Source organism: Ascaphus truei, chromosome 8 (assembly GCF_040206685.1).
Source record: "Ascaphus truei isolate aAscTru1 chromosome 8, aAscTru1.hap1, whole genome shotgun sequence".
Taxonomy (NCBI): domain Eukaryota; kingdom Metazoa; phylum Chordata; class Amphibia; order Anura; family Ascaphidae; genus Ascaphus; species Ascaphus truei.
The window spans coordinates 73831306-73857323 of record NC_134490.1 but is presented as its reverse complement, the minus strand read 5'-3'; the positions used below and the strand labels follow the sequence as shown (position 1 = coordinate 73857323).

General features: G+C 51.3%; 1 protein-coding gene across 4 annotated transcripts; it reads left to right on the top strand.

Annotated features, from left to right (window-relative positions):
- Nucleotides 1-391: 391 nt before the first annotated feature.
- On the top strand, nt 392-24171 carry LOC142501985 (uncharacterized). 4 transcript variants are annotated; one of them, XM_075612666.1, is made up of 11 exons: nt 392-522; nt 2381-2516; nt 2603-2709; nt 3960-4048; nt 4405-4510; nt 19983-20104; nt 20241-20327; nt 20651-20737; nt 20929-21017; nt 21100-21304; nt 24019-24170. In XM_075612666.1, the coding sequence occupies exons 2-11, from the start codon at nt 2418-2420 to the stop codon at nt 24150-24152; spliced, it is 1125 nt and encodes a 374-aa protein (XP_075468781.1). In that variant the 5' UTR covers nt 392-522; nt 2381-2417; the 3' UTR covers nt 24153-24170. The 4 variants fall into 4 exon arrangements, with proteins under 4 accessions (XP_075468781.1, XP_075468777.1, XP_075468778.1 ...); XM_075612662.1 differs by having other exon boundaries at nt 410-565; nt 24019-24171; XM_075612665.1 differs by lacking the exon at nt 392-522 and adding an exon at nt 555-607.
- Nucleotides 24172-26018: the final 1847 nt, after the last annotated feature.

Here is a 26018-nt window from a genome sequence, read left to right as displayed (position 1 = left end):
TATGGTCTCAGACTCTGTCTCCTCCGGCCAGGAAAATGTACTGGATTTTGGTTTATATATAACATAGTATTTTTTTCATGCCCATGGTTGTGTCAGTCAGACCCCACAAGGCCTCAGGACACGAGTGGATCAGCCATTCACACAATAAGTCACTTAAAGAGCCGCTGTGCTGACAATCCATGACATCACTCCTACAATTACATCACCCAGCCACCCACTGTGTGATGTCACATCCCCTATGTTGGAGGTATTTCAGAACCCCGACATTGTATTATAAATATTATTGTTACTGGTGACGCCACTGATTAGAGACCGGGCGTTTAATAACGGAAAATAAACACGTCTAATTACTTCCGGGTCACTCTCGCCATGTTGGGACACCCGGAAGCTGTGTGTGCGGGATCAGACAGGATAACACCAGGGATCACAGGATGCGGGCCAAGGAACAGGCGGGCACAGCTACATCCGGCAAATGTGACCGCCACGGCGGCGCTTCCTCCCATGTGTACCAGCACGCTTCCGGTTTGTGCATTCATTCCACTTCCGGCGGTGGAGAGAGCCGGGTGTAAGGAGTGGGCGGGGCCTGGGGGGACGAGTCACGTGATTTATAATTTGTTATAGAGACTTGTTAACATTATTACATTGAATCCTTGTTCTCCAAATGAGCACCTCGCTTTGCTGCCTTTACCTCCCTATGCCTCACTCTATCTGCTGCTGCCTTTACCTCCCTGTGCCTCACTCTCTCTGTTGCTGACTTTACCTCCCTGTGCCTCACTCTCTCAGCTCCTGCCTTTACCGCCCTGTGCCTCACTCTCTCTGTTGCTGACTTTACCTCCCTCTCTCTGTTCCTGACTTTACCTCCCCTTTGCCTCACTCTCACTGCTCCTTACTTTACCTCCCCTGGGCCTCACTCTCTCTGCTCCTGGCCTTACCTCCCCTGTGCCTCGCTCTCTCTGCTCCTGGCTTTACCTCCCTGTGCCTCACTCTCTCTGTTCCTGACTTTACCTCCCCTTTGCCTCACTCTCACTGCTCCTTACTTTACCTCCCCTGGGCCTCACTCTCTCTGCTCCTGGCCTTACCTCCCCTGTGCTTCGCTCTCTCTGCTGCTGACTTTACCTCCCTGTGCCTCACTCTCTCTGCTGCTGACTTTACCTCCCCTGTGCCTCACTCTCTCTGCTCCTGGCTTTACCTCCCCTGTGCCTCACTCTCTCTGCTGCTGATTTTACCTCCCCTGTGCCCCACTCTCTCTGCTCCTGGCTTTACCTCCCTGTGCCTCGCTCTCTCTGCTCCTGCCTTTACCTCCCCTGTGCCTCGCTCTCTCTCTACTCCTGGCTTTACCTCCCCTGTGCCTCGCTCTCTCTCTACTCCTGGCTTTACCTCCCCTGTGCCTCACTCTCTCTGCTCCTGGCTTTACCTCCCCTGTGCCTCGCTCTCTCTGCTCCTGGCTTTAACTCCCCTGTGCCTCGCTCTCTCTGCTCCTGGCTTTACCTCCCCTGTGCCTCGCTCACTCTCCTCCTGGCTTTACCTCCCCTGTGCCTCGCTCACTCTCCTCCTGGCTTTACCTCCCCTGTGCCTCGCTCACTCTCCTCCTGGCTTTACCTCCCCTGTGCCTCGCTCACTCTCCTCCTGGCTTTACCTCCCCTGTGCCTCGCTCACTCTCCTCCTGGCTTTACCTCCCCTGTGCCTCGCTCTCTCTGCTCCTGGCTTTACCTCCCCTGTGCCTCGCTCTCTGCTCCTGGCTTTACCTCCCCTGTGCCTCACTCTCTCTGCTCCTGGCTTTACCTCCCCTGTGCCTCACTCTCTCTGCTCCTGGCTTTACCTCCCCTGTGCCTCACTCTCTCTGCTCCTGGCTTTACCTCCCCTGTGCCTCACTCTCTCTGCTGCTGATTTTACCTCCCCTGTGCCTCGCTCTCTCTGCTCCTGGCTTTACCTCCCTGTGCCTCACTCTCTCTGCTCCTGCCTTTACCTCCCCTGTGCCTCACTCTCTCTGCTCCTGGCTTTACCTCCCCTGTGCATCGCTCTCTCTGCTCCTGGCTTTACCTCCCCTGTGCCTCGCTCTCTCTGCTCCTGGCTTTACCTCCCCTGTGCCTCGCTCTCTCTGCTCCTGGCTTTACCTCCCCTGTGCCTCGCTCTCTCTGCTCCTGGCTTTACCTCCCCTGTGCCTCGCTCTCTGCTCCTGGCTTTACCTCCCCTGTGCCTCGCTCTCTCTGCTCCTGGCTTTACCTCCCCTGTGCCTCGCTCTCTCTGCTCCTGGCTTTACCTCCCCTGTGCCTCGCTCTGCCACTTCTGTTACTTGTATCTCGCTCTCTGCTCCTGACTTTACCTTCCTGTGCCTCGCTCTGTCCCTGCTCTGCCGCTGACTTTATCTCCCTTTGCCCAGCTCTACCGCTCACTTTATCTCCCTGTACCTCGCTCTGATGGACGATCTCCAGCTCAGGAGACTGCGCAAGAAACTGAGGCAGATCGAGACCCTCGAGCACCTGCAGAGAGAGCTAAACCCCAGCGAGACCTCAAAGGTGAAATAAGAGTGCCCGGTGGAGCCCACGAGAGCGCTGCACTCCTGCCCACTCTCTCCCTTATTCCTGTGTGTCTCTTTGTCTAGGTCTCTCAGAAGGCTGAACTGCGCTGTCTCGTGGCTGAGCTGCTGTCACGAGACGCGCAGGCGAATCGTGGGGATGAGAGCGCTGAGACGAAAGGCAGAGAGAGCAGGTCTGTGTGTGACGGTCTCTACTGTCCGTTTATTGGACATTTATTTTAATTCTGCATCTTAATAAAGAAAAGTATAAAACCGAAAAGTGTGTACGAAGCCAGGCACATAATGCATCCAAAACATGTCAGGAGGAGAGGAGACCTGTCCTGTCCTGGTCTGGTTTCATTTGCCCTGGTTGTATTTGAACAGTTACTGCTAAGTTATTGCAAACTTACGATCCCTTTAATGACATGTACAAACACTCCAACTGTACCTATTGAAAACAGATGTACCTATGTCTGTGAGAGGTGAGGAGCGCGCCATTGGGGAGAAACTATCCACCTTCAGAGAATTACAGCAGCATAAAGATCGATGTCTGATTTAATAAATGATCAATGGGACGTTCTTGCCACCACATAATACTACATACCCCTATACACACATAAATCCAGAAACGGATGTATTTTATTCATGAGATGATCTGTGCATTTCTGCATATAATAAATTGCATATAATATGGCACCTCGATAGGAGACACTCACTTGCGTTTAAACGCTTATTTCCCACATCGGCAGAGGAAAGGGAGAGTACCTATTTTCACAGCCCAATATTGCAGCGCCTGCGTATCATGACTGCAGCTGCGACCCCATTAATCCCATGTACATAAGAATCCTACTGCAGTGGCCCGGCGTATACAGTTTAATGAACAGGGACGTTTGTTGTAGCTGCGTACTGTACCCATGGCTGGGACGCGCTCCCCCACTCTCCCCTTGTAACGTGGTCTCCCAGGTACGACCCGTGATCTGCAGGAGGGGGCACGGGTAACTGGTGGCATTCACTAACCCGTGATGCAATGACTTGAATGGCGGCGAGAGGCGGAGGGTGACATTTTACAGGGCACGTCACATGGCGTACACCTCCCAGGCGCCACGTTAATCAACTCTGAATATTATAATGGACGTAAAAGGAGTTGATGACGGGCCATTCCGCCACGTCTTGGGTCGTGCTGCCCGCACGTTCTCAAACATAGAGCAGACCTCCCCGTACATGTGTATTACTGGCTGCATGTAGGGGCATCGTCTGTGAATAGAAATACTTTGATTTATGCTTCAGGACTTTTACTGGCGGGATATATACTGTATACGCAGGTACATGTAGCTGTGCATCTCTGTTCTGTACACCTCTCTCTGAGTCTGCTTGTGTTCTCATAGGATGTGTGTGCGCGTGCGCGTGCGTCTCTGTGTCTCACAGGCGTTTTCTGTTTCTGCAGAGTCCCTCCCATCCTGCACCCCAACCCCTCTGTGACCCCACGACCCCAAGCCACTGATTCCGCCCCAGAGGCTAAGCTGAAAGTTCCAGGTAAGAGCTATATTCAGAGGGCCGCAGCTTTTAGAGTGACAGTGACACTGATTTGCTTCCTCTGTAAAATGCATTGGTTTCTGTTTTCTTTGGCTCTAATTGTAACCTTCTTAGGTGATCATTGCTCTTCCCCTTTATCTGTTTGCTGAGTTGGGACAGAATGTCTGGAATCCCCATGGGTTCTTGTATATACACAAGGTCACAGACTATGCGGGCATTAAAAGTGTAATATGTTATTCTGATATGAATAAGGAACCAACAACCCATATTTAACCCAAGTCGCTGTCATGAGGTCACTTTGGTCTCCACTAGGACTGACCCTTTAGCCCTGTGTAATCTGCATCTCCCTCTGTCAGGTCCACACACTTTAGGACACTCGCAGTTCCGTGTACGCTGTTTGGAGGGACATAATGACTTGGTGACATGTGTCCTCATACATGACCCGTTCATCATCTCTGGGAGGTGAGTCCTGCAGAGTGTCGCTCCATTAACCCCTCCCCTGCCACAGACCTCTCGGATTCCCTCATTCCAGGGGTGGCCATCTCCAATCCTCAAGGGCCACCAACAGGTCAGGTTTTACGTATATCCCTGCTTCAGCACAGGTGGCTCAGTCAGCGACAGCCACTGATAGAGCCACCTGTGCTGTAGCAGGGGTATCCTTAAAACCTGACCTGTTGGTGGCCCTTGACGACTGGAGTTGGCCACTCCTGCCCTCTTCAATATGGTAAACGGTGGAGGGAAACGAAACAACCCTGTGAGGATCTGGCAGTGGGGAACGTTCATTTCAAACCGAGGTTGTGGCACTGAGGCCAGGAAGGGGTTAAGTGTCGTCAACTCCATGAAGGAATTAGAGTAAAACCGCTGATCAGTTAGGGCAGCGGTGCGCAAACTGGGGGGCGCTAGATTTTCTGCGTGGGGCGGGGGCAGTTGCAGAGGTCCCGCGCTCTCCCCCCCAGACATTTAAATTAAATGTCGGGGGACCGCGCGAGGCCTCTATAACACAATTACCTTCCAGCGACGCATCGTCATGGTAAGCAGGGTCACGTGACCATGGCAACGTGATGTCACATGACCTCTCGCGTCATTTGACGCTGGGGCCGAGCGGAGCAGGCAGGGGTGCGCACCCCTGAGTTAGGGGACATGTGAGGGGGGAAAAAAGTTCGGGTTTCACATGGCAGTCACAGGGGGTAAAATAATGAACAAAATTCTTCATTCTAAACTCACTGTCCAAGAGGTTACCAAGTGTTTTCAGTGACACAGGGATCATAATTGAGTTTTGTAGTGTCGTAAACCTCCAGCTTCCCATGTATTATGGATTGTGATCTATTGTTGATGAATGCTGTGACAAAGGAGCCAGCAGTGCTCCCCAGTAATGAAGCCGGACCTGTTCCTTGCCCTCAGACAGCCTGAGCATTTGTGTCACTGTGTCATGTAGTAGGCATCCCCTGATCCCTCTTTATTTAGTCATGTGCCCATTGGGATATATATTGCTTATTCATTGTATTGCACTATTATAACCTGGCGACGAGTGAGTGAGAGACAATTAGGCCTCCAGCCGGGCTGCTAGCATCACGTTCCACCACATCTCCGAACCATGGGTGCCTCGCCTCTGCTGAGGTGATCACCGATCTTTCGAGAGCTTGTGAGGTCCCGGTTATGGGTGAGTGGTGGATAAGAAGTGGTGGTCTAAGCGGGGCTCTTGGGCGTCCTCATTGGCAGTGTCACGTAACTCCTCCAAGCTGGAGTAGGACAAAGCTTGACCTTGAAAAGGAGCTGTGTCTTCCTCTGGTCAGTTATTTTGTCCTACCTGAGAGTTCCCACTAGGCCCTAGAAGGGCTTTTTTTATTTGATCAGGTTGTTGACATCTTATCCAGGATATAAGTAATCCCAAATTCCCCCAGAGCATAGTTCAAGAGCACTAGCCATGGGAAGCCAGGTATGAAACCACTTTTGGTGACACCAGCAATGAACCTCCCTACAAGTGTGTTTCCCTAACCCCCCCACCCCTTCCCTTACCTGTAGCTATGGTTTTTGGAGGTGACCAGCTTTGTGCTGCCTCAGCAGGGCATCTGGGAAGCTTCCCTCCGTCCTCTTGTCAACATTCCCACGTAATGTTCTGTCCCGCTGGACCACACTTCTGGTTGCATGCAGAACTTCCGGGTCCTAGCCAGCGATCACTGCAGGGAGCGTTAGCAGGTGATGACGTCAGATGCCATTCGTCCTGCGCTTTTTGGGTAGGCATATAATAGGAATAAGTAGGTAAGTCCGTCGCTTCCTTTGTAGACTTTGCCTTCCCCTGTTCATGCAAGTACTGAGGAAGATGAGTGAGCCTCCTTCACTGGAGATTTGACCTCCCAAGCATAGAAAGGTTGCTGCCAAGGGAGACACCCATTCCAAAGCCAGAGTCTTGTTCTCCCCCCCGGCAGTAAGGTGCCGGATCCAGTGGGAAGCTTGGACCTCCGCCCGGCTACGTGAGAGAGAGACTCAACCCTGTCAGCGCTGATTTTGTTGGGCCGTTGAAGTTTCCCATACTCCTTGGCCCTGGGGAGGTGGTGCTTTGGAGCCTAGCACCGCTTCCACCTCTGCCCCTTCCTTACTGACCGCTCTCCTGATTTGGTGGGAAAGATTAAAGGGACAGCCTTGATTGGTCGGCGCCCGACTTTCCATGGTTCTGAAAGGCAACCAGGAAACTATACAAGCCGGCACTGACCTGAACTTCCAGAGCTCAAAAGGGAAAGTCTGGATACCCTTTTATACGAGCCGGATAGACCACGGAATGTTTTTAGCGCTGTCTGGAACTTTGGCCTTATTTGGAGGAAACTGGCTATGGCAGTTGGCGGTCGTCCCGACAAAGCCTGTCTAGGTCTGGAGACCCCTCATGAGTTGGACCCTCGTACCCCAGGGGAAGCTTGCTTGGCAGCGCCCTGCACCTAGCGAGTGTAACGATGCTCATCTCTAAACAGGAAGCAAGCCGCAAGGCTGAGGTAGGATATAGATCCCCGACCTGAACCAAGAGATAGAGTACTAAACTGAGAATAGAAAAGTCGGGTCACAGGCTGGGGTCGAGGCAGGCGGCAGAGGAGCAAGGTTGGGGTCACAAGCAATGGTCGAGGCAGGTGACAGAGGTGCAGAGTCGGGGTCCCAGACTGGAAACCAGACCTTGTGCCAAACAAACTATGTTCTGGCAAAATCCTGGAGGAAGTCCTGTCTCTTTATAGGCAGGACGTCAGTAACCAAGATGCCCCCTGCAGCTTCAGAGTGGCTGTGAGTAAAGGACTGCCAGGGAACAAGATGGACGTCGTGGCTTCAGTGTGGTCGCTGACGGCATCGAAGCCTCATAGGGAGCAAGAGTCGTTCTGTGAGTAGTTTTCCTCATTTACCCTTTATCGGTTGTGCTAGTTGCTGCTGTTAGTTGTTCCTAATAAACTACTTAGTTTATTAACCTGTGACCAGCCTGGTGCATACGATCCCGCAGTGTCTCTCGACAATTCTGTTACATGACATCTCTTATCCAAAAGCTTCTGCGTGGGAAATCCGCATATCCGTGGCTCCCAGGGTATTCATGTCAGTGGTGGCGGTTCATATCCGCCATTCTCCCGTACATCGGAAAGAGAAGCTTCAGTACATGTGAAGCTGGTTCAGCGAATTTCTGATGGAACACGCCTGGCTCCTAAATCAGGAAAAAGGCAACTCGATTCCTTCAGAACTAATATATATATTTTTCTGCGCGTAGAATGTGACAGAAAAGGGAATGGTTTTTCTGCCAACAGAAGAGAGAAAATGGTTGTGTGTCATCAGATTCAGGAAGCAGAACAATCCTTCAAGCCAGGAATTCATGAAGATAATAGATCTGCTCATTTCCACTATAGAGATTTGGGCAAATTTAATCTGCGTTATCTCCTGTGACGATAGCTTCCACAGGCTTATTAATATTACACAAAAATAATTGGGTTTGAACTGAACGAGGCTTAAGATATAATAAATTGTATTTATTCCTTAGAATAAAGGTGAACACAACAGATAATACAGTAACAAACAAGAAGTACACTTACTTAAGGGTTGGGGAATGAGAAGTATGATGTAGCATTTCTTTCAGCAGTGAGGAAATCATTCAGGTGATATCAGGTAACCATATCAGCAAACGAAGACAAAGGATATATGGGTGGACAGCCGTTTATAAACCATTCTCCTTCTATTCTTAACCTTAAGCACAGGGGATTGGTCTACAATTACCTCCAGCCACTCACTAACGTGGGAAAGCATTCTGACCCATGCCCCCCTGCTAGTTGGCACATGGGCAGTAGAACTCTGGGGGTCTCATTTCTGAAGCCCCACATTTACGTCAGGAATGCCAGAAAGTCTACTATTTGGAGTTCTGGCAGGAAAACCTTTGTTGAAAGGTGTTAACTGGAACACTTAAGACCTGCCCTGGTTTGGGCTTCGGATAAACAGTGAGGGTGATAAAACTCTTTGAACAGAACTTAAATCCTAGACATAGCGGCGTCCCCAGGGCCATCTGCTACCTTATGGCCCAAAAGAATTTCCTTTTGAACTTATCCCTACCTTAGGATACACTATTAAGCATAAAACATAAACGTATTAAAATATCCGGTTCCGTTAGGTTTAGCAGGTCCAAACTTCCCAGTTCGCATTGCCAGAACTGGGACACCATATGGTCAAAAAAGCGACTTGCTACGACCTAAGAAACCGGAGTTACACAAATGCACATTAAATCATTTTAATACAAAAATCTCCATTGAAAAAGAAATCTCAGCTTTTCACTAAATCCCCATTGAAAACAACGGGCAGCTCCGCCATAGACTTTCAATGGTAAATCGCCGCCATTGAAGTCAATGGGGGTTTTCTGCCATTGAAGTCTATGGGAAAAATCCCGAACTTCAAGGGGGTCCATACTCCGTCGGGTTGGTCCAAGCGGGTCAAGGATGGTTCTGCAGCGATGCCGGAGCAGTGGCTACAGATACCCCAAACCCTGATCCGCTGGACCCTCCGGAACCGGAGATATGGATTCCTAAAATTCAGCATTTCTCACTTAGTCATTTTTCTGAGCCGTTTCTGCCGCCGCCGGCAAAGCCTATGGCGCGACCCGCTCTATCTGGTTCGACCCTTATCGGGGGTCCAGGATTCGGGGACCCGGTGGTGGTCGAGTGGGGGGACGCTTAGGAACTAGGGGCAAAAAGAATTTTATCCCTAGGTGCCCTAAAACAGTTTATTTCCCCGCTAATTGACGTTGAACTTGACCCAGTGATTTTAGCTCTTTTGAAGGACATTGTATCCGCTTTGCGGTTTGCGGTCTGGACGGCAGCCAACTAGGTTACCTCGAGGCATCTCCATTGAAGTCAATGAGCCCATTGACTTTCAATGGAAAACCGCCGCTCTTCCTCTCGGACGCCACCTGCTGGTCACTACAGGAAACAGGACTAAAACAGCACAAATTCCTATTGAAATGCATTGAGCCCTAAGGGCGGCCAATGGGGATCTGCAAAATGGTGTCCGAAAAGGCGGGAAACTTACACAAAGAGCTATAATCATTAAAGAATTATTAACCCTTGTGCTCCCGGATGGATTCTAGTGTGTGTGTGATGCAAACACTGAGTAACCAGACATTACAATGGAACAGGGGAAAATACATTTACATGTCATAACAAGGGTTACATCACATTTCTGGACCTCAGCCCAGTTAACCCCTTGTCTCCCTGGTGCGGTCAGGGTTGGCCAAATGGGGTGCAACCCCTTTAATATCGGGCCACCCCCTCTCTCCCTCTACACCTCCCCTTCTTAATGCGTGTCCTGTGGCCCACTGGCCCTGACGGGGAGTGGGGCACTGCTGGCACCATTAATGAATTCAGTCTCAGAGGGATAGTCCTGGCGTGAAAGTCCATCAGCATTGCTGTTTTCACTACCCTTTTTGTGCTGAATGGTGAATTCAAATTCTTGCAAGGCCAAGCTCCATCTCAGCAGTTTGGCATTTTCCCCTGATACCCTCTGTAGCCAGCTCAGGGGATTGTGGTCGGTAATGACTGTGAAAGCCCTCCCATAGACATAGGGCTGGAGCTTTTTGAGTGCCCACACAATGGCCAAGCACTCCTTTTCAATGGTGGCATATGCCACCTCCCTGGGGAGCAGTTTGCGACTGAGATACACCACAGGGTGCTCTTTGCCGTCGTCCCCCACCTGGCTCAACACAGCCCCCACACCAAAGTCTGAGGCATCAGTCTGAATAAGAAAATGCTTGGTATAATCTGGGGCAGCCAGGATGGGGGCCTCAGCAAGCGCAGCTTTCAGTGCCTGGAAAGCAGTTTCACAGGCAGGAGACCAGGTAATAAGCACAGGCAGTTGCTTCTTAGTCAGATCAGTCAGGGGTTTGGCCACGGCGCTGTACTGTGGGACAAATTTCCTGTAGTACCCTGCGGTGCCCAAAAAGGCCATGACCTGTTTCTTGGTTTTTGGAACAGGCCACTGAACTATGGCTTCTACCTTGGCTGGCTCTGGCTTGAGATGCCCTCCACCCACCCTGTGCCCTAAGTACAGGACTTCTGCCATCCCTACCATACACTTAGTGGGTTTTAAGGTAAGCCCAGCCTCCCTGATTCTATCCAGCACCGCAGCTACATGTCCTAGGTGGGATTCCCAGGAATTACTAAAGACAGCAATGTCATCTAAGTAAGCCCTGGCATAGCTCTGCATCCCTTCCAGTAACCTATTGACCAGGCGTTGGAAGGTAGCCGGGGCATTCTTCATCCCAAATGGCATCACCAAAAACTCATAGAGGCCACTTGGAGTGATGAATGCTGACTTCTCCCTAGCCTCCAGGGTCAGGGGAATTTGCCAGTAGCCTTTGCTCAGATCCATGGTGGTCAGATACTTTGCCCCCGCGAGTTCATCTAGTAACTCATCCATGCGGGGCATGGGGTAAGCATCTGACACCGTCCCAGCGTTGAGCAACCGGTAGTCCACACAAAACCGGGTGGTTTTGTCCTTCTTAGGCACTAGGACTACTGGACTTGCCCAAGGGCTCTGGGACGGAGTAATTACCCCTAGGGTCAGCATCTCCTCAATCTCTCTCTCCATACTTGTCTTGACCTCTGCTGACACTCTATAAGCGTGCTTATGCAGAGGCTGCAGGTCCCCTGTGTGTACTGGGTGTTTGGTGAGATGTGTGGTCCCTGGCATGTCAGTGAAGAGGGCGCTATACTGAGCTAGCATGTCCCTGGCTTCTCCCTTCTGCCTAGCACTCAACTGTGCCCCGATCTCTACCTGCTCAACAGTGTTTCCTTGCTTTGCCTCCCCTAGGAGATCAGGCAGAGCATTGCTCGCCGGATCCTCCAGCAGTGGGCTACAAATGGCCATTACTGCTCCCATACTCGGTGCTCTGTATTCCTTTAACATATTAATGTGATACGTCTTGTGCCTCTCAGGCGCTACCTGTACAACATAGTTGCACTCATTCACCTTTCGGATAACCGGGTACGGTCCCGACCAGGCAGCCATCAGCTTGTTCTCCCGAGTGGGTTTGAGAACAAGCACCTGCTGTCCTGGGATGAATTCTCTGCTACGGGCCTGCTGGTCATACCATTGCTTCTGCTTGGTCTGAGCAGCCCTGAGGTGGTCCTGGGCCACCCCCATAAGCATCTCTAACCGGTCTCTGAGATCTACTACATACTGGATCACTGAAGCATCAGTAGCAGTAGTCTCCCCCTCCCATCCCTCACGGAAGAGGTCCAGAGGTCCACGTACCCTGCGGCCATATAGCAGCTCGAAGGGGGAGAAGCCTGTAGATTCTTGCGGTACCTCTCGGTATGCAAACAGCAAGTGCTGCAGGTGAATCTCCCAGTCTTTCCCCTCCGCCTCTATAAAGGTCCGAAGCATCTGCTTCAGGGTACCATTAAACCTCTCACATAATCCGTTTGTTTGGGGATGGTAAGGGGTAGTGCGCTGGTGCTGTACACCGCAGGCATCCCAGAGACAATGTAACAGTTCACTCATGAACTGCGACCCCTGATCAGTTAGGATCTCACTAGGGAAACCTACCCTAGCAAAAATGTTCAGCAAAGCTGCTGCCACTGTCTTGGCACTTATGGTGCCCAGCGCTACCGCCTCAGGGTACCGGGTGGCAAAATCCACCACCGTGAGGATGTAGCGCTTCCCTGACCTGCTAGGAATCATGAGGGGTCCTATCAGGTCCATCGCTACCTTCTGGAAGGGTTCCCCTATTATCGGTAGGGGTCTCAGGGGTGCCTTCACACGGTCGGCCGCCTTACCTACTCGCTGGCAGGCATCACAGGAGCGGCAGAAATCAGCCGCATCCCTGGATGCCCCCGGCCAGAAATAACGCTGCAATAACCGGGCTCGCGTCCTGGTGACCCCCTGATGTCCCGCTAACGGAATAGAGTGAGCTACCCGTAACAATTGCTGTCGGTACCCCTGGGGCACTACTAGCTGTCGCTTACCGGTCAATCCCTTCTCTATTCCCGGGTTCCCTTCTTCTCTGTATAGGAGTCCCTTATGCCATAGGCAGCGCTCAGTGCCTTCCCCTGCCTGAGATTCGGACGCCCGAAGTCTCACGCCGGCCAGGGTAGGGTCTGCCTTCACTGCCTCCCTAAACTGGGCTCCTAAATCTGCCCCCCCCCCCAGTCATGTCATTGTCAGGGGAAGGGGACACGGTAAGGGGGAACAGTAAGTCAGCCTGTGGTTGCAACTGATCCTGGCTTACCTCCCCGGGCTCCTCTGTGCCCTCCGCTAACGTTGGTCCCAAAGGCTGGGGGACTGGGGTGGCCACCGCCGGCATTGCCGCGGTTTGGCTCCGGGTAACTGCCGCCACTGCAGCGGGCTGGGGCACACGGTCGTAGGTGCAGGTCATCGGTCCCAGGTCATTGCCCAAAAGAATTTCAGCATCCAAACCTGGTAGAACCCCCACCTCCCGCACACCCTTGCCCACCCCCCAATCCAAAAAAATGCGGGCCACCTGCAGGAAACGTGGCTCTCCGTCAGCCACAGTGATCTGCATCCCAGGGCCTGGGATCAATTCCTCTGGCCGGACCATATCAGGTCGGACCAGGGTCACTGCAGCTCCTGAATCAAGTAAGCCAACTGCTTGCCGGTCACCGACTGTGACCGGGGTGAGATGCTTGCTCCTGCCGTCCGTCTGCTGCAGGTCTGCGCTGTGATGTTCTCCGCTCCTGGCTGTAGGCACTGAAGAAACCGGGGTAGGGGTGACATGGGACGTCTCGCTGGGAGTTGTTTCCATGACCGGTCCTGGTTCTTTGGTGGAAGCCACCCGCACGCGGGCTACCGGCTTTGCAGCTGGGGTGCGTTGCCCTCGGTAGGGTCCATTGGAACGCAGGGGTTCCGGGCAATCTGGTCTGAGGTGACCAGTGCTGTTGCAATTGTAGCACCGGCGCTCATGCCGGAGCTCTCCCGCCTTCTGTGACCCGCTGCCCGCAGGCGGCTTTTGGGTCCACTGGGGGGTACTCACAGCTTTCTTGGCCGGCGCCGGTGGGGTTACCGCTTTGGCTGGTACCTTGGCGGTCATCTGGGACCGGCTGACCACATAGTCATCTGCCATCCTCGCCGCCTCGGTGTAGGTCTTGGGCTTTTTATCATACACAAAAGCCCTCACCGCCGGCGGGCACTGCTGCATGAGCTGCTCCTGAAAGATGAGGTCCAGCAGGCGTTGGTAAGTCTTGGCCTCAGAGCCCTCCACCCAGTGTAACCCGTACAAAGCCATGCGGGTCACATAAGTGACATAGGTCTCCTGAGGGTGCCTCTCCTCCAGCCGGAACTTACCCCGGTAAGCTTCAGGGGTAAAACCGTGCTGAAACAGCAGAAGTTCTTTCAGGTGGTCATAGTCATCAGCAAACTCATCTGGAAGCGCCATCAAGGTCTGCTTAGCCAAGCCGGAGAGTAGCGGGTCCAGGCGTGCAACCCTATGCTGGGGAAGCACCCCGTACCGCCGGCACTGCGTTTCAAAGTTCCTTAGAAACATGTCAATCTGATCAGTGCCCTCCACATACTTGGTGAGGCTGTGCTTGTCCAGTTGAAGTCCATCTTTGGGGGGTCGGACCGGGGGGCAATAAGCGGGTCTGTTCACTGCCATAGAGATAAACTGTAGCCGCTCCTCCGGTGTCCCTCGGTCTCCCCACGCTGTTATCAGTGCCAGCATTTCAGGGGTAAAGGGACTGCTAGCCGCAGCTACCCGTGCCCCTCCTGCTGCACTTGTCCTGGGAGGTGCACTTGGTCCCTCCCCGGGATCCTGCCAGCCCGGCACTGGGTTCAGTCCCTGATCTCCGGGCGGCTGTAAAAGGGCAAGCTGAGCTACTTCCAGGACCTCTGGATGCTCAGCTTCATATGCGGTGACTGCAACAACCATGTCCTCGACCTCCTGGTCCACATATTCCAGTCCATAGGCACGGCACTTGTCTCTTAGCTGATTTCTAGTTCTCAGGTAATAGAGGTTCTCCGCTTCACTCATGGCTCTGAGTTCTGGGTCGCAGCAGTGAGGTGGTGTGACAACTTGCGTTACTTGTTGCACTACTGTGTGTTCAATATCTTTAGTCCCAGGAACTTGCAATTACCATCAAGTTCCCACTGGATCACAGTACCCCGCAGAATACTGTAATCCAGGTCCAGTTCAGTCCCGCCAGCTGCCACCAGTTATATTAATACGCCTGTGACGATAGCTTCCACAGGCTTATTAATATTACACAAAAATAATTGGGTTTGAACTGAACGAGGCTTAAGATATAATAAATTGTATTTATTCCTTAGAATAAAGGTGAACACAACAGATAATACAGTAACAAACAAGAAGTACACTTACTTAAGGGTTGGGGAATGAGAAGTATGATGTAGCATTTCTTTCAGCAGTGAGGAAATCATTCAGGTGATATCAGGTAACCATATCAGCAAACGAAGACAAAGGATATATGGGTGGACAGCCGTTTATAAACCATTCTCCTTCTATTCTTAACCTTAAGCACAGGGGATTGGTTTACAATTACCTCCAGCCACTCACTAACGTGGGAAAGCATTCTGACCCATGCCCCCCTGCTAGTTGGCACATGGGCAGTAGAACTCTGGGGGTCTCATTTCTGAAGCCCCACATTTACGTCAGGAATGCCAGAAAGTCTACTATTTGGAGTTCTGGCAGGAAAACCTTTGTTGAAAGGTGTTAACTGGAACACTTAAGACCTGCCCTGGTTTGGGCTTCGGATAAACAGTGAGGGTGATAACACTCTTTGAACAGCACTTAAATCCTAGACATAGCGGCGTCCCCAGGGCCATCTGCTATCTTATGGCCCAAAAGAATTTCCTTTTGAACTTATCCCTACCTTAGGATACACTATTAAGCATAAAACATAAACGTATTAAAATATCCGGTTCCGTTAGGTTTAGCAGGTCCAAACTTCCCAGTTCGCATTGCCAGAACTGGGACACCATATGGTCAAAAAAGCGACTTGCTACGACCTAAGAAACCGGAGTTACACAAATGCACATTAAATCATTTTAATACAAAAATCTCCATTGAAAAAGAAATCTCAGCTTTTCACTAAATCCCCATTGAAAACAACGGGCAGCTCCGCCATAGACTTTCAATGGTAAATCGCCGCCATTGAAGTCAATGGGGGTTTTCTGCCATTGAAGTCTATGGGAAAAGTCCCGAACTTCAAGGGGGTCCATACTCCGTCGGGTTGGTCCAAGCGGGTCAAGGATGGTTCTGCAGCGATGCCGGAGCAGTGGCTACAGATACCCCAAACCCTGATCCGCTGGACCCTCCGGAACCGGAGATATGGATTCCTAAAATTCAGCATTTCTCACTTAGTCATTTTTCTGAGCCGTTTCTGCCGCCGCCGGCAAAGCCTATGGCGCGACCCGCTCTATCTGGTTCGACCCTTATCGGGGGTCCAGGATTCGGGGACCCGGTGGTGGTCGAGTGGGGGGACGCTTAGGAACTAGGGGCAAAAAGAATTTTATCCCTAGGTGCCCTAAAACAGTTTATTTCCCCGCTAATTGACGTTGAACTTGACCCAGTGATTTTAGCTCTTTTGAAGGACATTGTATCCGCTTTGCGGTTTGCGGTCTGGACGGCAGCCAACTAGGTTACCTCGAGGCATCTCCATTGAAGTCAATGAGCCCATTGACTTTCAATGGAAAACCGCCGCTCTTCCTCTCGGACGCCACCTGCTGGTCACTACAGGAAACAGGACTAAAACAGCACAAATTCCTATTGAAATGCATTGAGCCCTAATGGCGGCCAATGGGGATCTGCAAAATGGTGTCCGAAAAGGCGGGAAACTTACACAAAGAGCTATAATCATTAAAGAATTATTAACCCTTGTGCTCCCGGATGGATTCTAGTGTGTGTGTGATGCAAACACTGAGTAACCAGACATTACAATGGAACAGGGGAAAATACATTTACATGTCATAACAAGGGTTACATCACATTTCTGGACCTCAGCCCAGTTAACCCCTTGTCTCCCTGGTGCGGTCAGGGGTGGCCAAATGGGGTGCAACCCCTTTAATACCGGGCCACCCCCTCTCTCCCTCTACATCTCCAACTACATTTCTTGATCTATAATAATAATTGCATGTTCTTGTATAGCACTGTTGGTTTTACGTAGCGCGTTACAGAGACATTTTGCAGACACCGTCCCTGCCCCGTGGAGCTCCTTCCCTGGGAAGTTTCCGTTCCAATAGAACTTCTCTCAGAGAATTTCATTAACAAGAAATACCAGCATAAGTCTAGCAGGTTGGACTAACCCAGCAAATCTCCGTGCATGCACCCACCTGGAAGATCAAGTGGCGTGTGTCATGTTCAGGAGTCTGGAAGGAGGCAAGATTGCCAATGAACACCCTAGATGTTCAGGCTGTATGGTACAGCAAAGAAATGAAGTGGAGGCGCAGTAACAAGTAAATTCAACTTTATATTAACCTATGAAGACCATATAAACAGGACAACTGCACATAAATTATACTAGTGCATAGGCACAAACTAAACAACCACATAGATTAAATGTAGTTCTGATAAAAATGAAATTGCTATAATGATCAGTTCAAGAAATGAACTGATAGTGGTGTGTAAGGACAGAGATATTGCCGGTTTGGGGGGATGCTGTCTGGATTGCAGCTGTTGGCTGTCAGTTCCTGCGAAGTCCTTCCTCTCTGGGGTCAACACCAGATAGTTCCTGCTTCAGGGCTGGATCGGGCGTATACACTGTTGGGACTCACTTCCTCCGTGAGTAATTGGGGGTTGTGGGTTTCCTTGGCATTCGCCGACAGATGTACAGTCCTGGGTGTCTACAAGTTACCCCCTCCGGTTAGACTTCCACAGTCACTAGATTCCGGTAAGGACCGGCAGCAGGCTGGTCAGCCTAATCAGCAGCAGGCAGCAGGATATTCACCTCACGGCTTCCTCTGTCACTCTGTACACTGGACTCAATGCTGGCTCCTCCTACGCGTTTCAACACGTGATGTGACTTCTGTACTTGTATGGTACAGCAGTCTAACATTCAAAGTCAGAGGCAGTTACCTGAAGCTATTAGCAGAGATTGTCACTGCAGTAATGTATAACAACAACAAGGGACAAAAAGCCAACCGGTTTCAAGAATACTACAATGGGCAGAAAAAGCCTACACTATTTCGTCCAGCTTCATCTCGGGCAAGACCAACATGAAAGCAGGTTTCCGAAGTCGAAACAAAATAGGAGAACGGGTGCCAAGTCCAGTCGTCTTTCATCAAATTGTTTTCCGATGGGGTTGCCCTGTAATAGACCTGATGGATACAGCAGACCATTCCAAGTTGCCAGTCTACGCGGTAATATGGAAAGATCAGCCGGCAACATTCATCGTGGCAATGTCGACACCATGGCATTTCTCCCGGCGTACTTCTTTCCCCTCTTCGCCATGCTTCATGAAGGGATGAGAAAGATCACAAGGGACAAAGCAGATGTAATCTCCATAGAAACTCATTGGCCTCACAGGGTTTGGTTGACAGACTTGGGGAAGTTGATGGTGGACAATTCATGGAGACTCCCTCTAACTCGATTTGCTGTCTCAAGGTCCAGTTTACCATCCACGTCCTCCAATGTTTCAGCTCACTACCTGCAGATGGAAACACATTTTAAAGGAGAAAGGCCCACCTGATTAAGTTATAGATACTATGTTGAAGTCCAGAAAGGAAGTACCACCCAATATTTATGATAGAGTTTGGAAGATTTTTCTCAGTTGGCCGAGGATCATGCTGTCAGAGATCTACCCCAGCCATGCTTGAATTTCTTCAGGACGGTTTCAACAAGGTGCTCAAGCCTGCGTCTCTAAAGGTTCAAATTTCCACATACGGGGGTTTATTTCTGTTCGCTTTTATGAAGCGTACAACAAGCTCTTGCATTGCTAAATGAAATCTGTAGAATCAAGCCAAGGATACGCCTCCAAGTTCCATCCTGGCACCCCAACTTGGTGTTGGGACAGTTGGCAACAGCTAATCTATTCAAACCTGTCCAAGAAATATCCTTGAAATCCCTCACGCTGAATGTAGCTTTTCTTACTGCAATTACGTCAGCTCGTAAATTAGGTGAATTACAAGCACTTTCTTGTTAACAGCCTTATTTACCATTCCATCAAAACAAGGTTGTGCTGAGAGCACGGTGCCACAATTCAGATCAAAAGTGGTATCTACCTTTTCATCTTGAGATATAATTCTGTCATCTGCCCTAATCTGTCTAATTCGAGGGAAGAGCAGTTGCATAATCTGGATTTGCTGAGGGCTTTAGCAGTGAATCTTCAAAGAACGAAATCCGTCTGAAGATCAAATTGCCTATTTTATATTCCAGGGTGCTCGTAATGGAGAAGTGGTCTCCGAAGCACCCGTTTCCCGCTGGATATAGGAATGCCTTATGGAATCCTACAAAGTTAAGGGCAGTAGCCCTCTATCAAAGTGAAGGCACATTCCACTGGGGCTACAGCCGCCTCCTAGGGGCAAAAGGCTTTAGTGACACCAGAAGAATTATGTAGAGCAGCCACACGGTCAACTTTTTCATGCCTGGACTTGCAAGCTTCAGCCACGTTTGGCAGGAAAGTGCTTCAGGCAGTAGTCTCTTCTGCAGACCATAATTCTCTCTCCTCTTCTTAGGCTCCGGCCCCAGTCACTTTGTGCACGTACGCGTCGGGGCGCCTGGTGGCGCGTGCTCCAGTTTCAGCCGCGATCTGAGGTTTGGGTCGCGATGGGACACCTGTCCAGAGAAGATCAGGGGGAGCAAAGACCAGATTTTTGGCGGGGTGGCGCGGCCATGACATCACACGGCTGGTTCGCCCTCATTGGCTGAACCGCCGCCGTGACCTGGCCTGCGCTCAGCCGCCGCGCCAGAAGTCAAATTTCTTGACTTCTCAAAATGCGGCCGCGCATGGCGCTTTGTGCAGGCGCGCGCAGCTAGTGACTGCGGCCAGCCTCGCAGAGGGCCGTATCGGGTTTGCGCCGCGCACCCACGAGCACTGGGACCGAGGCTTTAAGACTGCGTCTGGACATCCCATTAATTTCATGCTGCCATGGGTGGGGCGCAGAGGAAACAGGAAAATGTCCCTGCTGATTTTCGTTTTTTCTAGTCCCTTCCGGGCAGCACTTTTTCTGCCTTTTTTTCTTTCTCAGTTCCGTCGTTGTCTATGAATCTTCTCTCTCTGGGCGGGGGCAGTGAGAGCACTCGGACATGGTCTAGCATCTCCAGGGACACACCGAAACGTATCCTCTTATGGTTGCAGAGAATTACAGGGAGGCCCGTGTGTTTTGAGGTGTTTGTGCCTTATAATAATCCTACTGGGAGGTAAAGGGAAGGACCAGGCAGCCAGTAGTGTGTTGTTGTTGTTGTGTTGACCCCCCCCCCTCACTCGCCTCTCTTTCTCGATCAATCTCACTCCCCTCGCAGTTGGGACACGTCCCTCCGCGTGTGGGATGTTTCTTCCGGCTCTGAGCTGAAGACACTGTGCGGTCACACAGAGGGAGTCACATGTCTCACACATATCTCTGACGTGGGAGCCGTGGCATTGGGTAAGAGGGGCAGTGTGGCAGGCAGACGTGGTTGGGGACGGGAGGGGGGGGGGGGGCTCTGTTGACCTGTGGTTTTGGGAGAAGGGGGTTCTGTTGTATTCAGGGGTCTCTCCTGTGACCTGTCTGGTCCCCGCAGGCTCCTCCCTCCTCCTGCCACCTGATGAAGTTTTTGTTTCCAGCGGCTCGTCAGACAGCAGCATCAAAGTGTGGAGTCTCAGAACAGGTGACGGGGACAAGGGGCGGCGGGGGACAGGTGATCACTGGGGGAGAACAGGCGGTGACAGGGAGGAGAGGAGGTGGCAGGGGGAGGGCTGGAGGTGAGATGAAAATGCGGGTGGGGGGAAGTGGAGGACAGGGACACTGAGGAGGAGGCCTGGGAAATTGGGGAGAGGGTGGGGACACAGGGGGAGCAGACGGTGTCAGATACAAAGGGGGAGGGCAGGGGGTGTTATGGACATCATGGGGTGGGGGAAAGAGGTACAGAGACATGGGAGTTGCATTATTTGCTTGTCGTTCTTACGCTCGCTCTTGCTCTATCCCCCACAGGTCTTCCTGTGCTCAGTTTATACACATTCTCTGCTGTTTCCTCCCTCACTCACATCCCTAACACAGAGCTACTAGTTTCAGGATCAGGTAAGTGGCACAACTACACACTTGACACATCGTTGGTGCACACACAAACTGTAACATGCGTGCACACACACTAACATGGTACATGCTCTTACTCACGCCTGCTGTTTTGTCATACAAACATGTACGACACATGCAGTACACATTTCACCTGCCAAACATAGGGGCCGTTCTCCATGTATCCTATGTTACAGACGGGGGGAAGGTGGAAGTTTGGGATCTGCTGACACGAGAGAATCGACAATCCGAGAGAGCGCATGAAGAGAGCGTGACGGCCCTGCAGGTAACGAGGTGCATGGGTGACCGCTCTGCAGGTGATGGGGGCGCCAGGCTGACGGCTCTGCATGTCTTCTCCCCTCCCTCAGGTTCACTCCGGGTTGCTGTTCTCTGGCTCTGAAGGGGGCTGCCTGAAGGTTTGGAGGGTCTCCTCGTCAGGGTCTCTGAGTCTCCTGTACTCCAGCGATGCGTTGATGCTCTCTCTGTGCGGCCTGCGCTCTCTCTGCGTGATGGGCAATAGGGTCTACATTGCAACGCAGGGGGTGTCCGTGAAGGTGCTGGACTGGAAGCAAGGTAATGGGGGGGACACACAACACTCTCTCCCACTCCCCACACTTCTGGTGACCGGCATTGAGGTCTATACATAAAGTAAAGAAAAAAGATCAAAGTTCTGGATATCCGTGCCCAAGATCCATGAAACGAACATCCCCTCTGTTTCTTCCTCCCATCCTGCACTTCTTCCTAACTCTCCTCCTGCCTTCCTTGACTCTTTTTCCACTGTCTCAGAGGAGGATGTGTCGCTGTTGATCGCCACTTCTCCCTCTACCACTTGCCCTCTTGACCCCATTCCCTCCCATCTCCTAAAACCTCTTGCTCCTACTATAATCCCTACGCTCACGCACATTTTTAACTCCTCCCTCTGCTCTGGAACCTTTCCATCCTCCTTCAAACATGCAACAGTCATACCATTACTCAAAAACAGCAAGCTTGACCCTACCTGTCTTTCTAACTATCGGCCTGTCTCCCTCCTGCCTTTTGCCTCTAAACTCCTTGAACGTCTTGTATTCGCTCGCTTGCTCCATTTTCTCAACACCTATTCTCTCCTAGACCCTCTACAATCTGGCTTCCGCACTGCTCACTCCACGGAAACAGCCCTCACTAAAATAACTGACGACCTCCATGCTGCCAAAGACAGAGGTCATTACACTCTGCTCATATTACTCGACCTCTCTGCAGCATTTGACACCGTGGACCACCCTCTTCTCCTTCACATTCTCCATACTTTTGGTATTCGGAACAAAGCTCTATCCTGGATCTCATCCTACCTCTCCCATCGTACTTTCAGTGTCTCTTCTGCTAACACCTCCTCCTCTATTGATCTCTCTGTGGGGGTACCCCAGGGCTCTGTCCTGGGACCTCTTCTCTTTTCTCTGTACACTCTCTCTCTAGGTGACCTAATAACATCTTTTGGGTTTAAATATCACCTCTATGCTGACGACACACAAATATACTTTTCAACACCTGACCTTACACCTGCTATACAGACCAAAGTTTCTGAATGTCTCTCTGCTATATCATCCTGGATGGCCCTCCGTCGCCTTAAACTCAACATGGCTAAAACAGAGCTCCTCATACTTCCTCCCAAACCTGGCCCTACTACCTCCTTCCACATTACTGTTGGAACTACGATCATCCACCCAGTAGCCCAAGCACGCTGCCTAGGGGTCACACTCGACTCCTCTCTCACATTCGCCCCTCACATTCAAAACATTTCTAAAACTTGTCGCTTTTTCCTCCGCAATATAACAAAGATACGCCCTTTCCTCTGTTGCTCGACTGCTAAAACTCTGACTCAGGCCCTCATTCTCTCCCGTCTTGATTACTGTAACCTCCTGCTGTCCGGCCTTCCTGCCTCTCACCTGTCTCCCCTACAATCTATCCTAAATGCTGCTGCCAGAATCACTCTACTCTTTCCTAAATCTGTCTCCGCATCTCCCCTCCTGAAATCCCTCTCCTGGTTTCCTATCAAATCCCGCATCTCACACTCCATTCTTCTCCTCACTTTTAAAGCTTTACACACTTCTGCCCCTCCTTACATCTCAGCCCTAATTTCTCGCTATGCACCATCCCGACTCTTGCGTTCTGCTCAAGGATGTCTTCTTTCTACCCCCTTTTTATCTAAAGCCCTCTCCCGCCTTAAACCTTTTTCACTGACTGCCCCACACCTCTGGAATGCCCTTCCCCTCAATACCCGACTAGCACCCTCTCTATCCACCTTTAAGACCCACCTTAAGACACATCTGCTTAAAGAAGCATACGAATAGCACTGTGAACATTCTGAACACATGATACATAAAGCTTGGCCCCCTGCAGACGCACTTACCAGAACTCCCTCCTACTGTCTCTGTACGTTCTCCCTACCTACCAATTAGATTGTAAGCTCCTCGGGGCAGGGACTCCTCTTCCTTAATGTTATGTTTGTCTAAAGCACTTATTCCCATCATCTGTTATTTATATTATCTGTTATTTATTTGATTACCGCATGTATTACTACTGTGAAGCGCTATGTACATTAATGGCGCTATATAAATAAAGACATACAATACAATACAACGATGATGGCAATAAGTATTTATTTGCTCAAGGTTTTCAACTGGCTGGAAGATGGACATAAAAGCCTCTGTGAGTGGCTGTAATCTCGTGTGCTAATGTGCTCAGATGAAGGGGGTAATATTGTAAATGAAGTCCTATGGTGTATATACAGGGCAGACTGTATATGACCAGTCTAGCCCTGTCTGTCACCTATCTGGCCAACCACCCTGGACCCCTCCCCACACTTCTGGTGGCCGGCCTTGAGGGCGATGCATATCACGGAGCGTTTCTCTGCAGCCACATGTTGGCATCTCCTCTTTAGTGAATTCCTTTGGCCTTTAAGCTCCTCGTTGGGCCGTCTTTATGATGCCTCCCGAATGACGCCCGCATTTCCACGCTCTGTGTTTTTGCGCTGGCACCGGTGCACTCTGTAACCCGCAGGTATGAGAGACACCTCCCGTGTTTGGGGAATCGGCACATCTGCATTGTCTTTTTTATTTTTTTATTTTTACCCAAAAGCTGAAGCCCTCAGGCCCGGATATTCCAGCTGCTGATTATAGAAGATCCCACCCTAGATAGTTGGCTTATAATCCGATGAGCCAAGTTGTAAACCTCCATGTTCTGCGCATTTGGATGAGCGTGTCTCTCTCGCGCGCTCCCGCACTCGTGTTCTCACCCCCTCCCCTTTCTCTTAGGCAGCCTGGCTCGTCTCTCTAATCACACCTCTGACTCCGGCTTTGTTGACGCTCTCGCTGTGACACCTGACGGTCTCCTCGTCACCTCTGGGTTCAACATCGACCAAGGACACGGGTACCTGAATAGTGAGTAGTAATTACTGCTCCCCGAGTACTTGATCTGTGAGTAATAATATTCTGTATATGTGTTTCTCCGTGTAATTTGTACTTTCTGGCGCGCTCTTTTGCTCCTTCCCTCTCACGCTCTCTTTTTCTCTCATCTCTCGTTTTCTCTCTTTTCCTCCCCCCTTCTCGCGTTCTCTCTTTTGCTCCGCCCTTCTCGCGTTCTCTCTTCCCCCCTCCTCGCGTTCTCTCTTTTGCTCCCCCCTTCTCGCGTTCTCTCTTCCCCCCTCCTCGCGTTCTCTCTTTTGCTCCCCCCCTCTCGCGTTCTGTCATTTCCTCCCCCCCTCTCGCGCGCTCTCTCTTTTCCTCCCCCCTCTCGCGTTCTCTCTTTTCCTCCCCCCCTCTCGCGTTCTCTTTTGCTCCCCCCCTCTCGCGCGCTCTCTTTTGCTCCCCCCCTCTCGCGTTCTCTCTTTTCCTCCCCCATCTCGCGTTCTCTTTTGCTCCCCCCCTCTCGCGCGCTCTCTTTTGCTCCCCCCCTCTCGCGTTCTCTCTTTTCCTCCCCTCTCTCTCGCGTTCTCTCTTTTGCTCCCCCCCTCTCGCGTTCTCTCTTTTGCTCCCCCCCTCTCGCGCGCTCTCTTTTGCTCCCCCCCCTCTCGCGTTCTCTCTTTTCCTCCCCCCCTCTCGCGTTCTCTCTTTTCCTCCCCCCCTCTCGCGCGCTCTCTTTTGCTCCCCCCCTCTCGCGCTCTCTTTTGCTCCCCCCTCTCGCGCGCTCTCTTTTGCTCCCCCCCTCTCGCGCTCTCTCTTTTGCCCCCCCTCTCGCGTTCTCTCTTTTGCTCCCCCCCTCTCGCGTTCTCTCTTTTGCTCCCCTGTCTCTCGCAATCTGGCTCTCTCTACTCCCATCTCTCGCTGTCTTCCCTCCCCCCGCACTCTCTCGCTCTTCCATCGCCCCGCGCTCTCACCGTCCCCCCCTCTCTCTCGTCTCCCCCCCCCGCTCTCTCGCTCTTTTGTTTCCCCTCTTCTCTCTCTCTCGTTCTCCCCTCTCTTCCTTTTCGCTCTCTTTCCTTTTCTCTCTCCCCTCTCTTCCCTTTTCTCTCTCCCCTCTCTTCCTTTTCTCTCTCTCCCCCTCTTCCTTTTCTCTCTCTCCCCTCTCTTCCTTTTCTCTCTCTCCCCTCTCTTCCTTTTCTCTCTCTCCCCTCTCTTCCTTTTCTCTCTCTCCCCTCTCTTCATTTTCTCTCTCTCCCTCTCTCTTCCTTTTCCTTCCTTTTCTCTCTCTCCCCTCTCTCCCCTCTCTTCCTTTTCTCTCCCTCTCTCTTCCTTTTCCCTTCCTTTTCTCTCTCTCCCCTCTCTCCCCTCTCTTCCTTTTCTCTCTCCCCTTTCTTCCTTTTCTCTCTCTCCCCTCTCTTCCTTTTCCCTCTCCCTCTCTTCCCTTTCTCTTCCTTTTCTCTCCCCCCTCTCTTCCTTTTCTCTCTCTCCCCTCTCTTCCTTTTCTCTCTCTCCCCTCTCTTCCCTTTCTCTTCCCTTTCTCTCTCCCCTCTCTTCCTTTTCTCTCTCTCCCCTCTCTTCCTTTCTCTCTCCCTCTCTTCCTTTTCTCTATCTCCCCTCTCTTCCTTTTCTCTCTCTCCCCTCTCTTCCTTTTCTCTCTCTCCCTCTCTTCCTTTTTTCTCTCTCCCCTCTCTTCCTTTTTCTCTCTCTCCCCCTCTTCCTTTTCTCTCTCTCCCCTCTCTTACTTTTCTCTCTCCCCTCTCTTCCTTTTCTCTCCCTCCCCTCTCTTAGTTTTCTCTCTCTCCCCTCTCTTCCTTTTCTCTCTCTCCCTCTCTTCCTTTTCTCTCCCTCCCCTCTTTTTCCTTTCTCTCTCTCTCCCCTCTCTTCCTTTTCTCTCCCTCCCCTCTCTTCCTTTT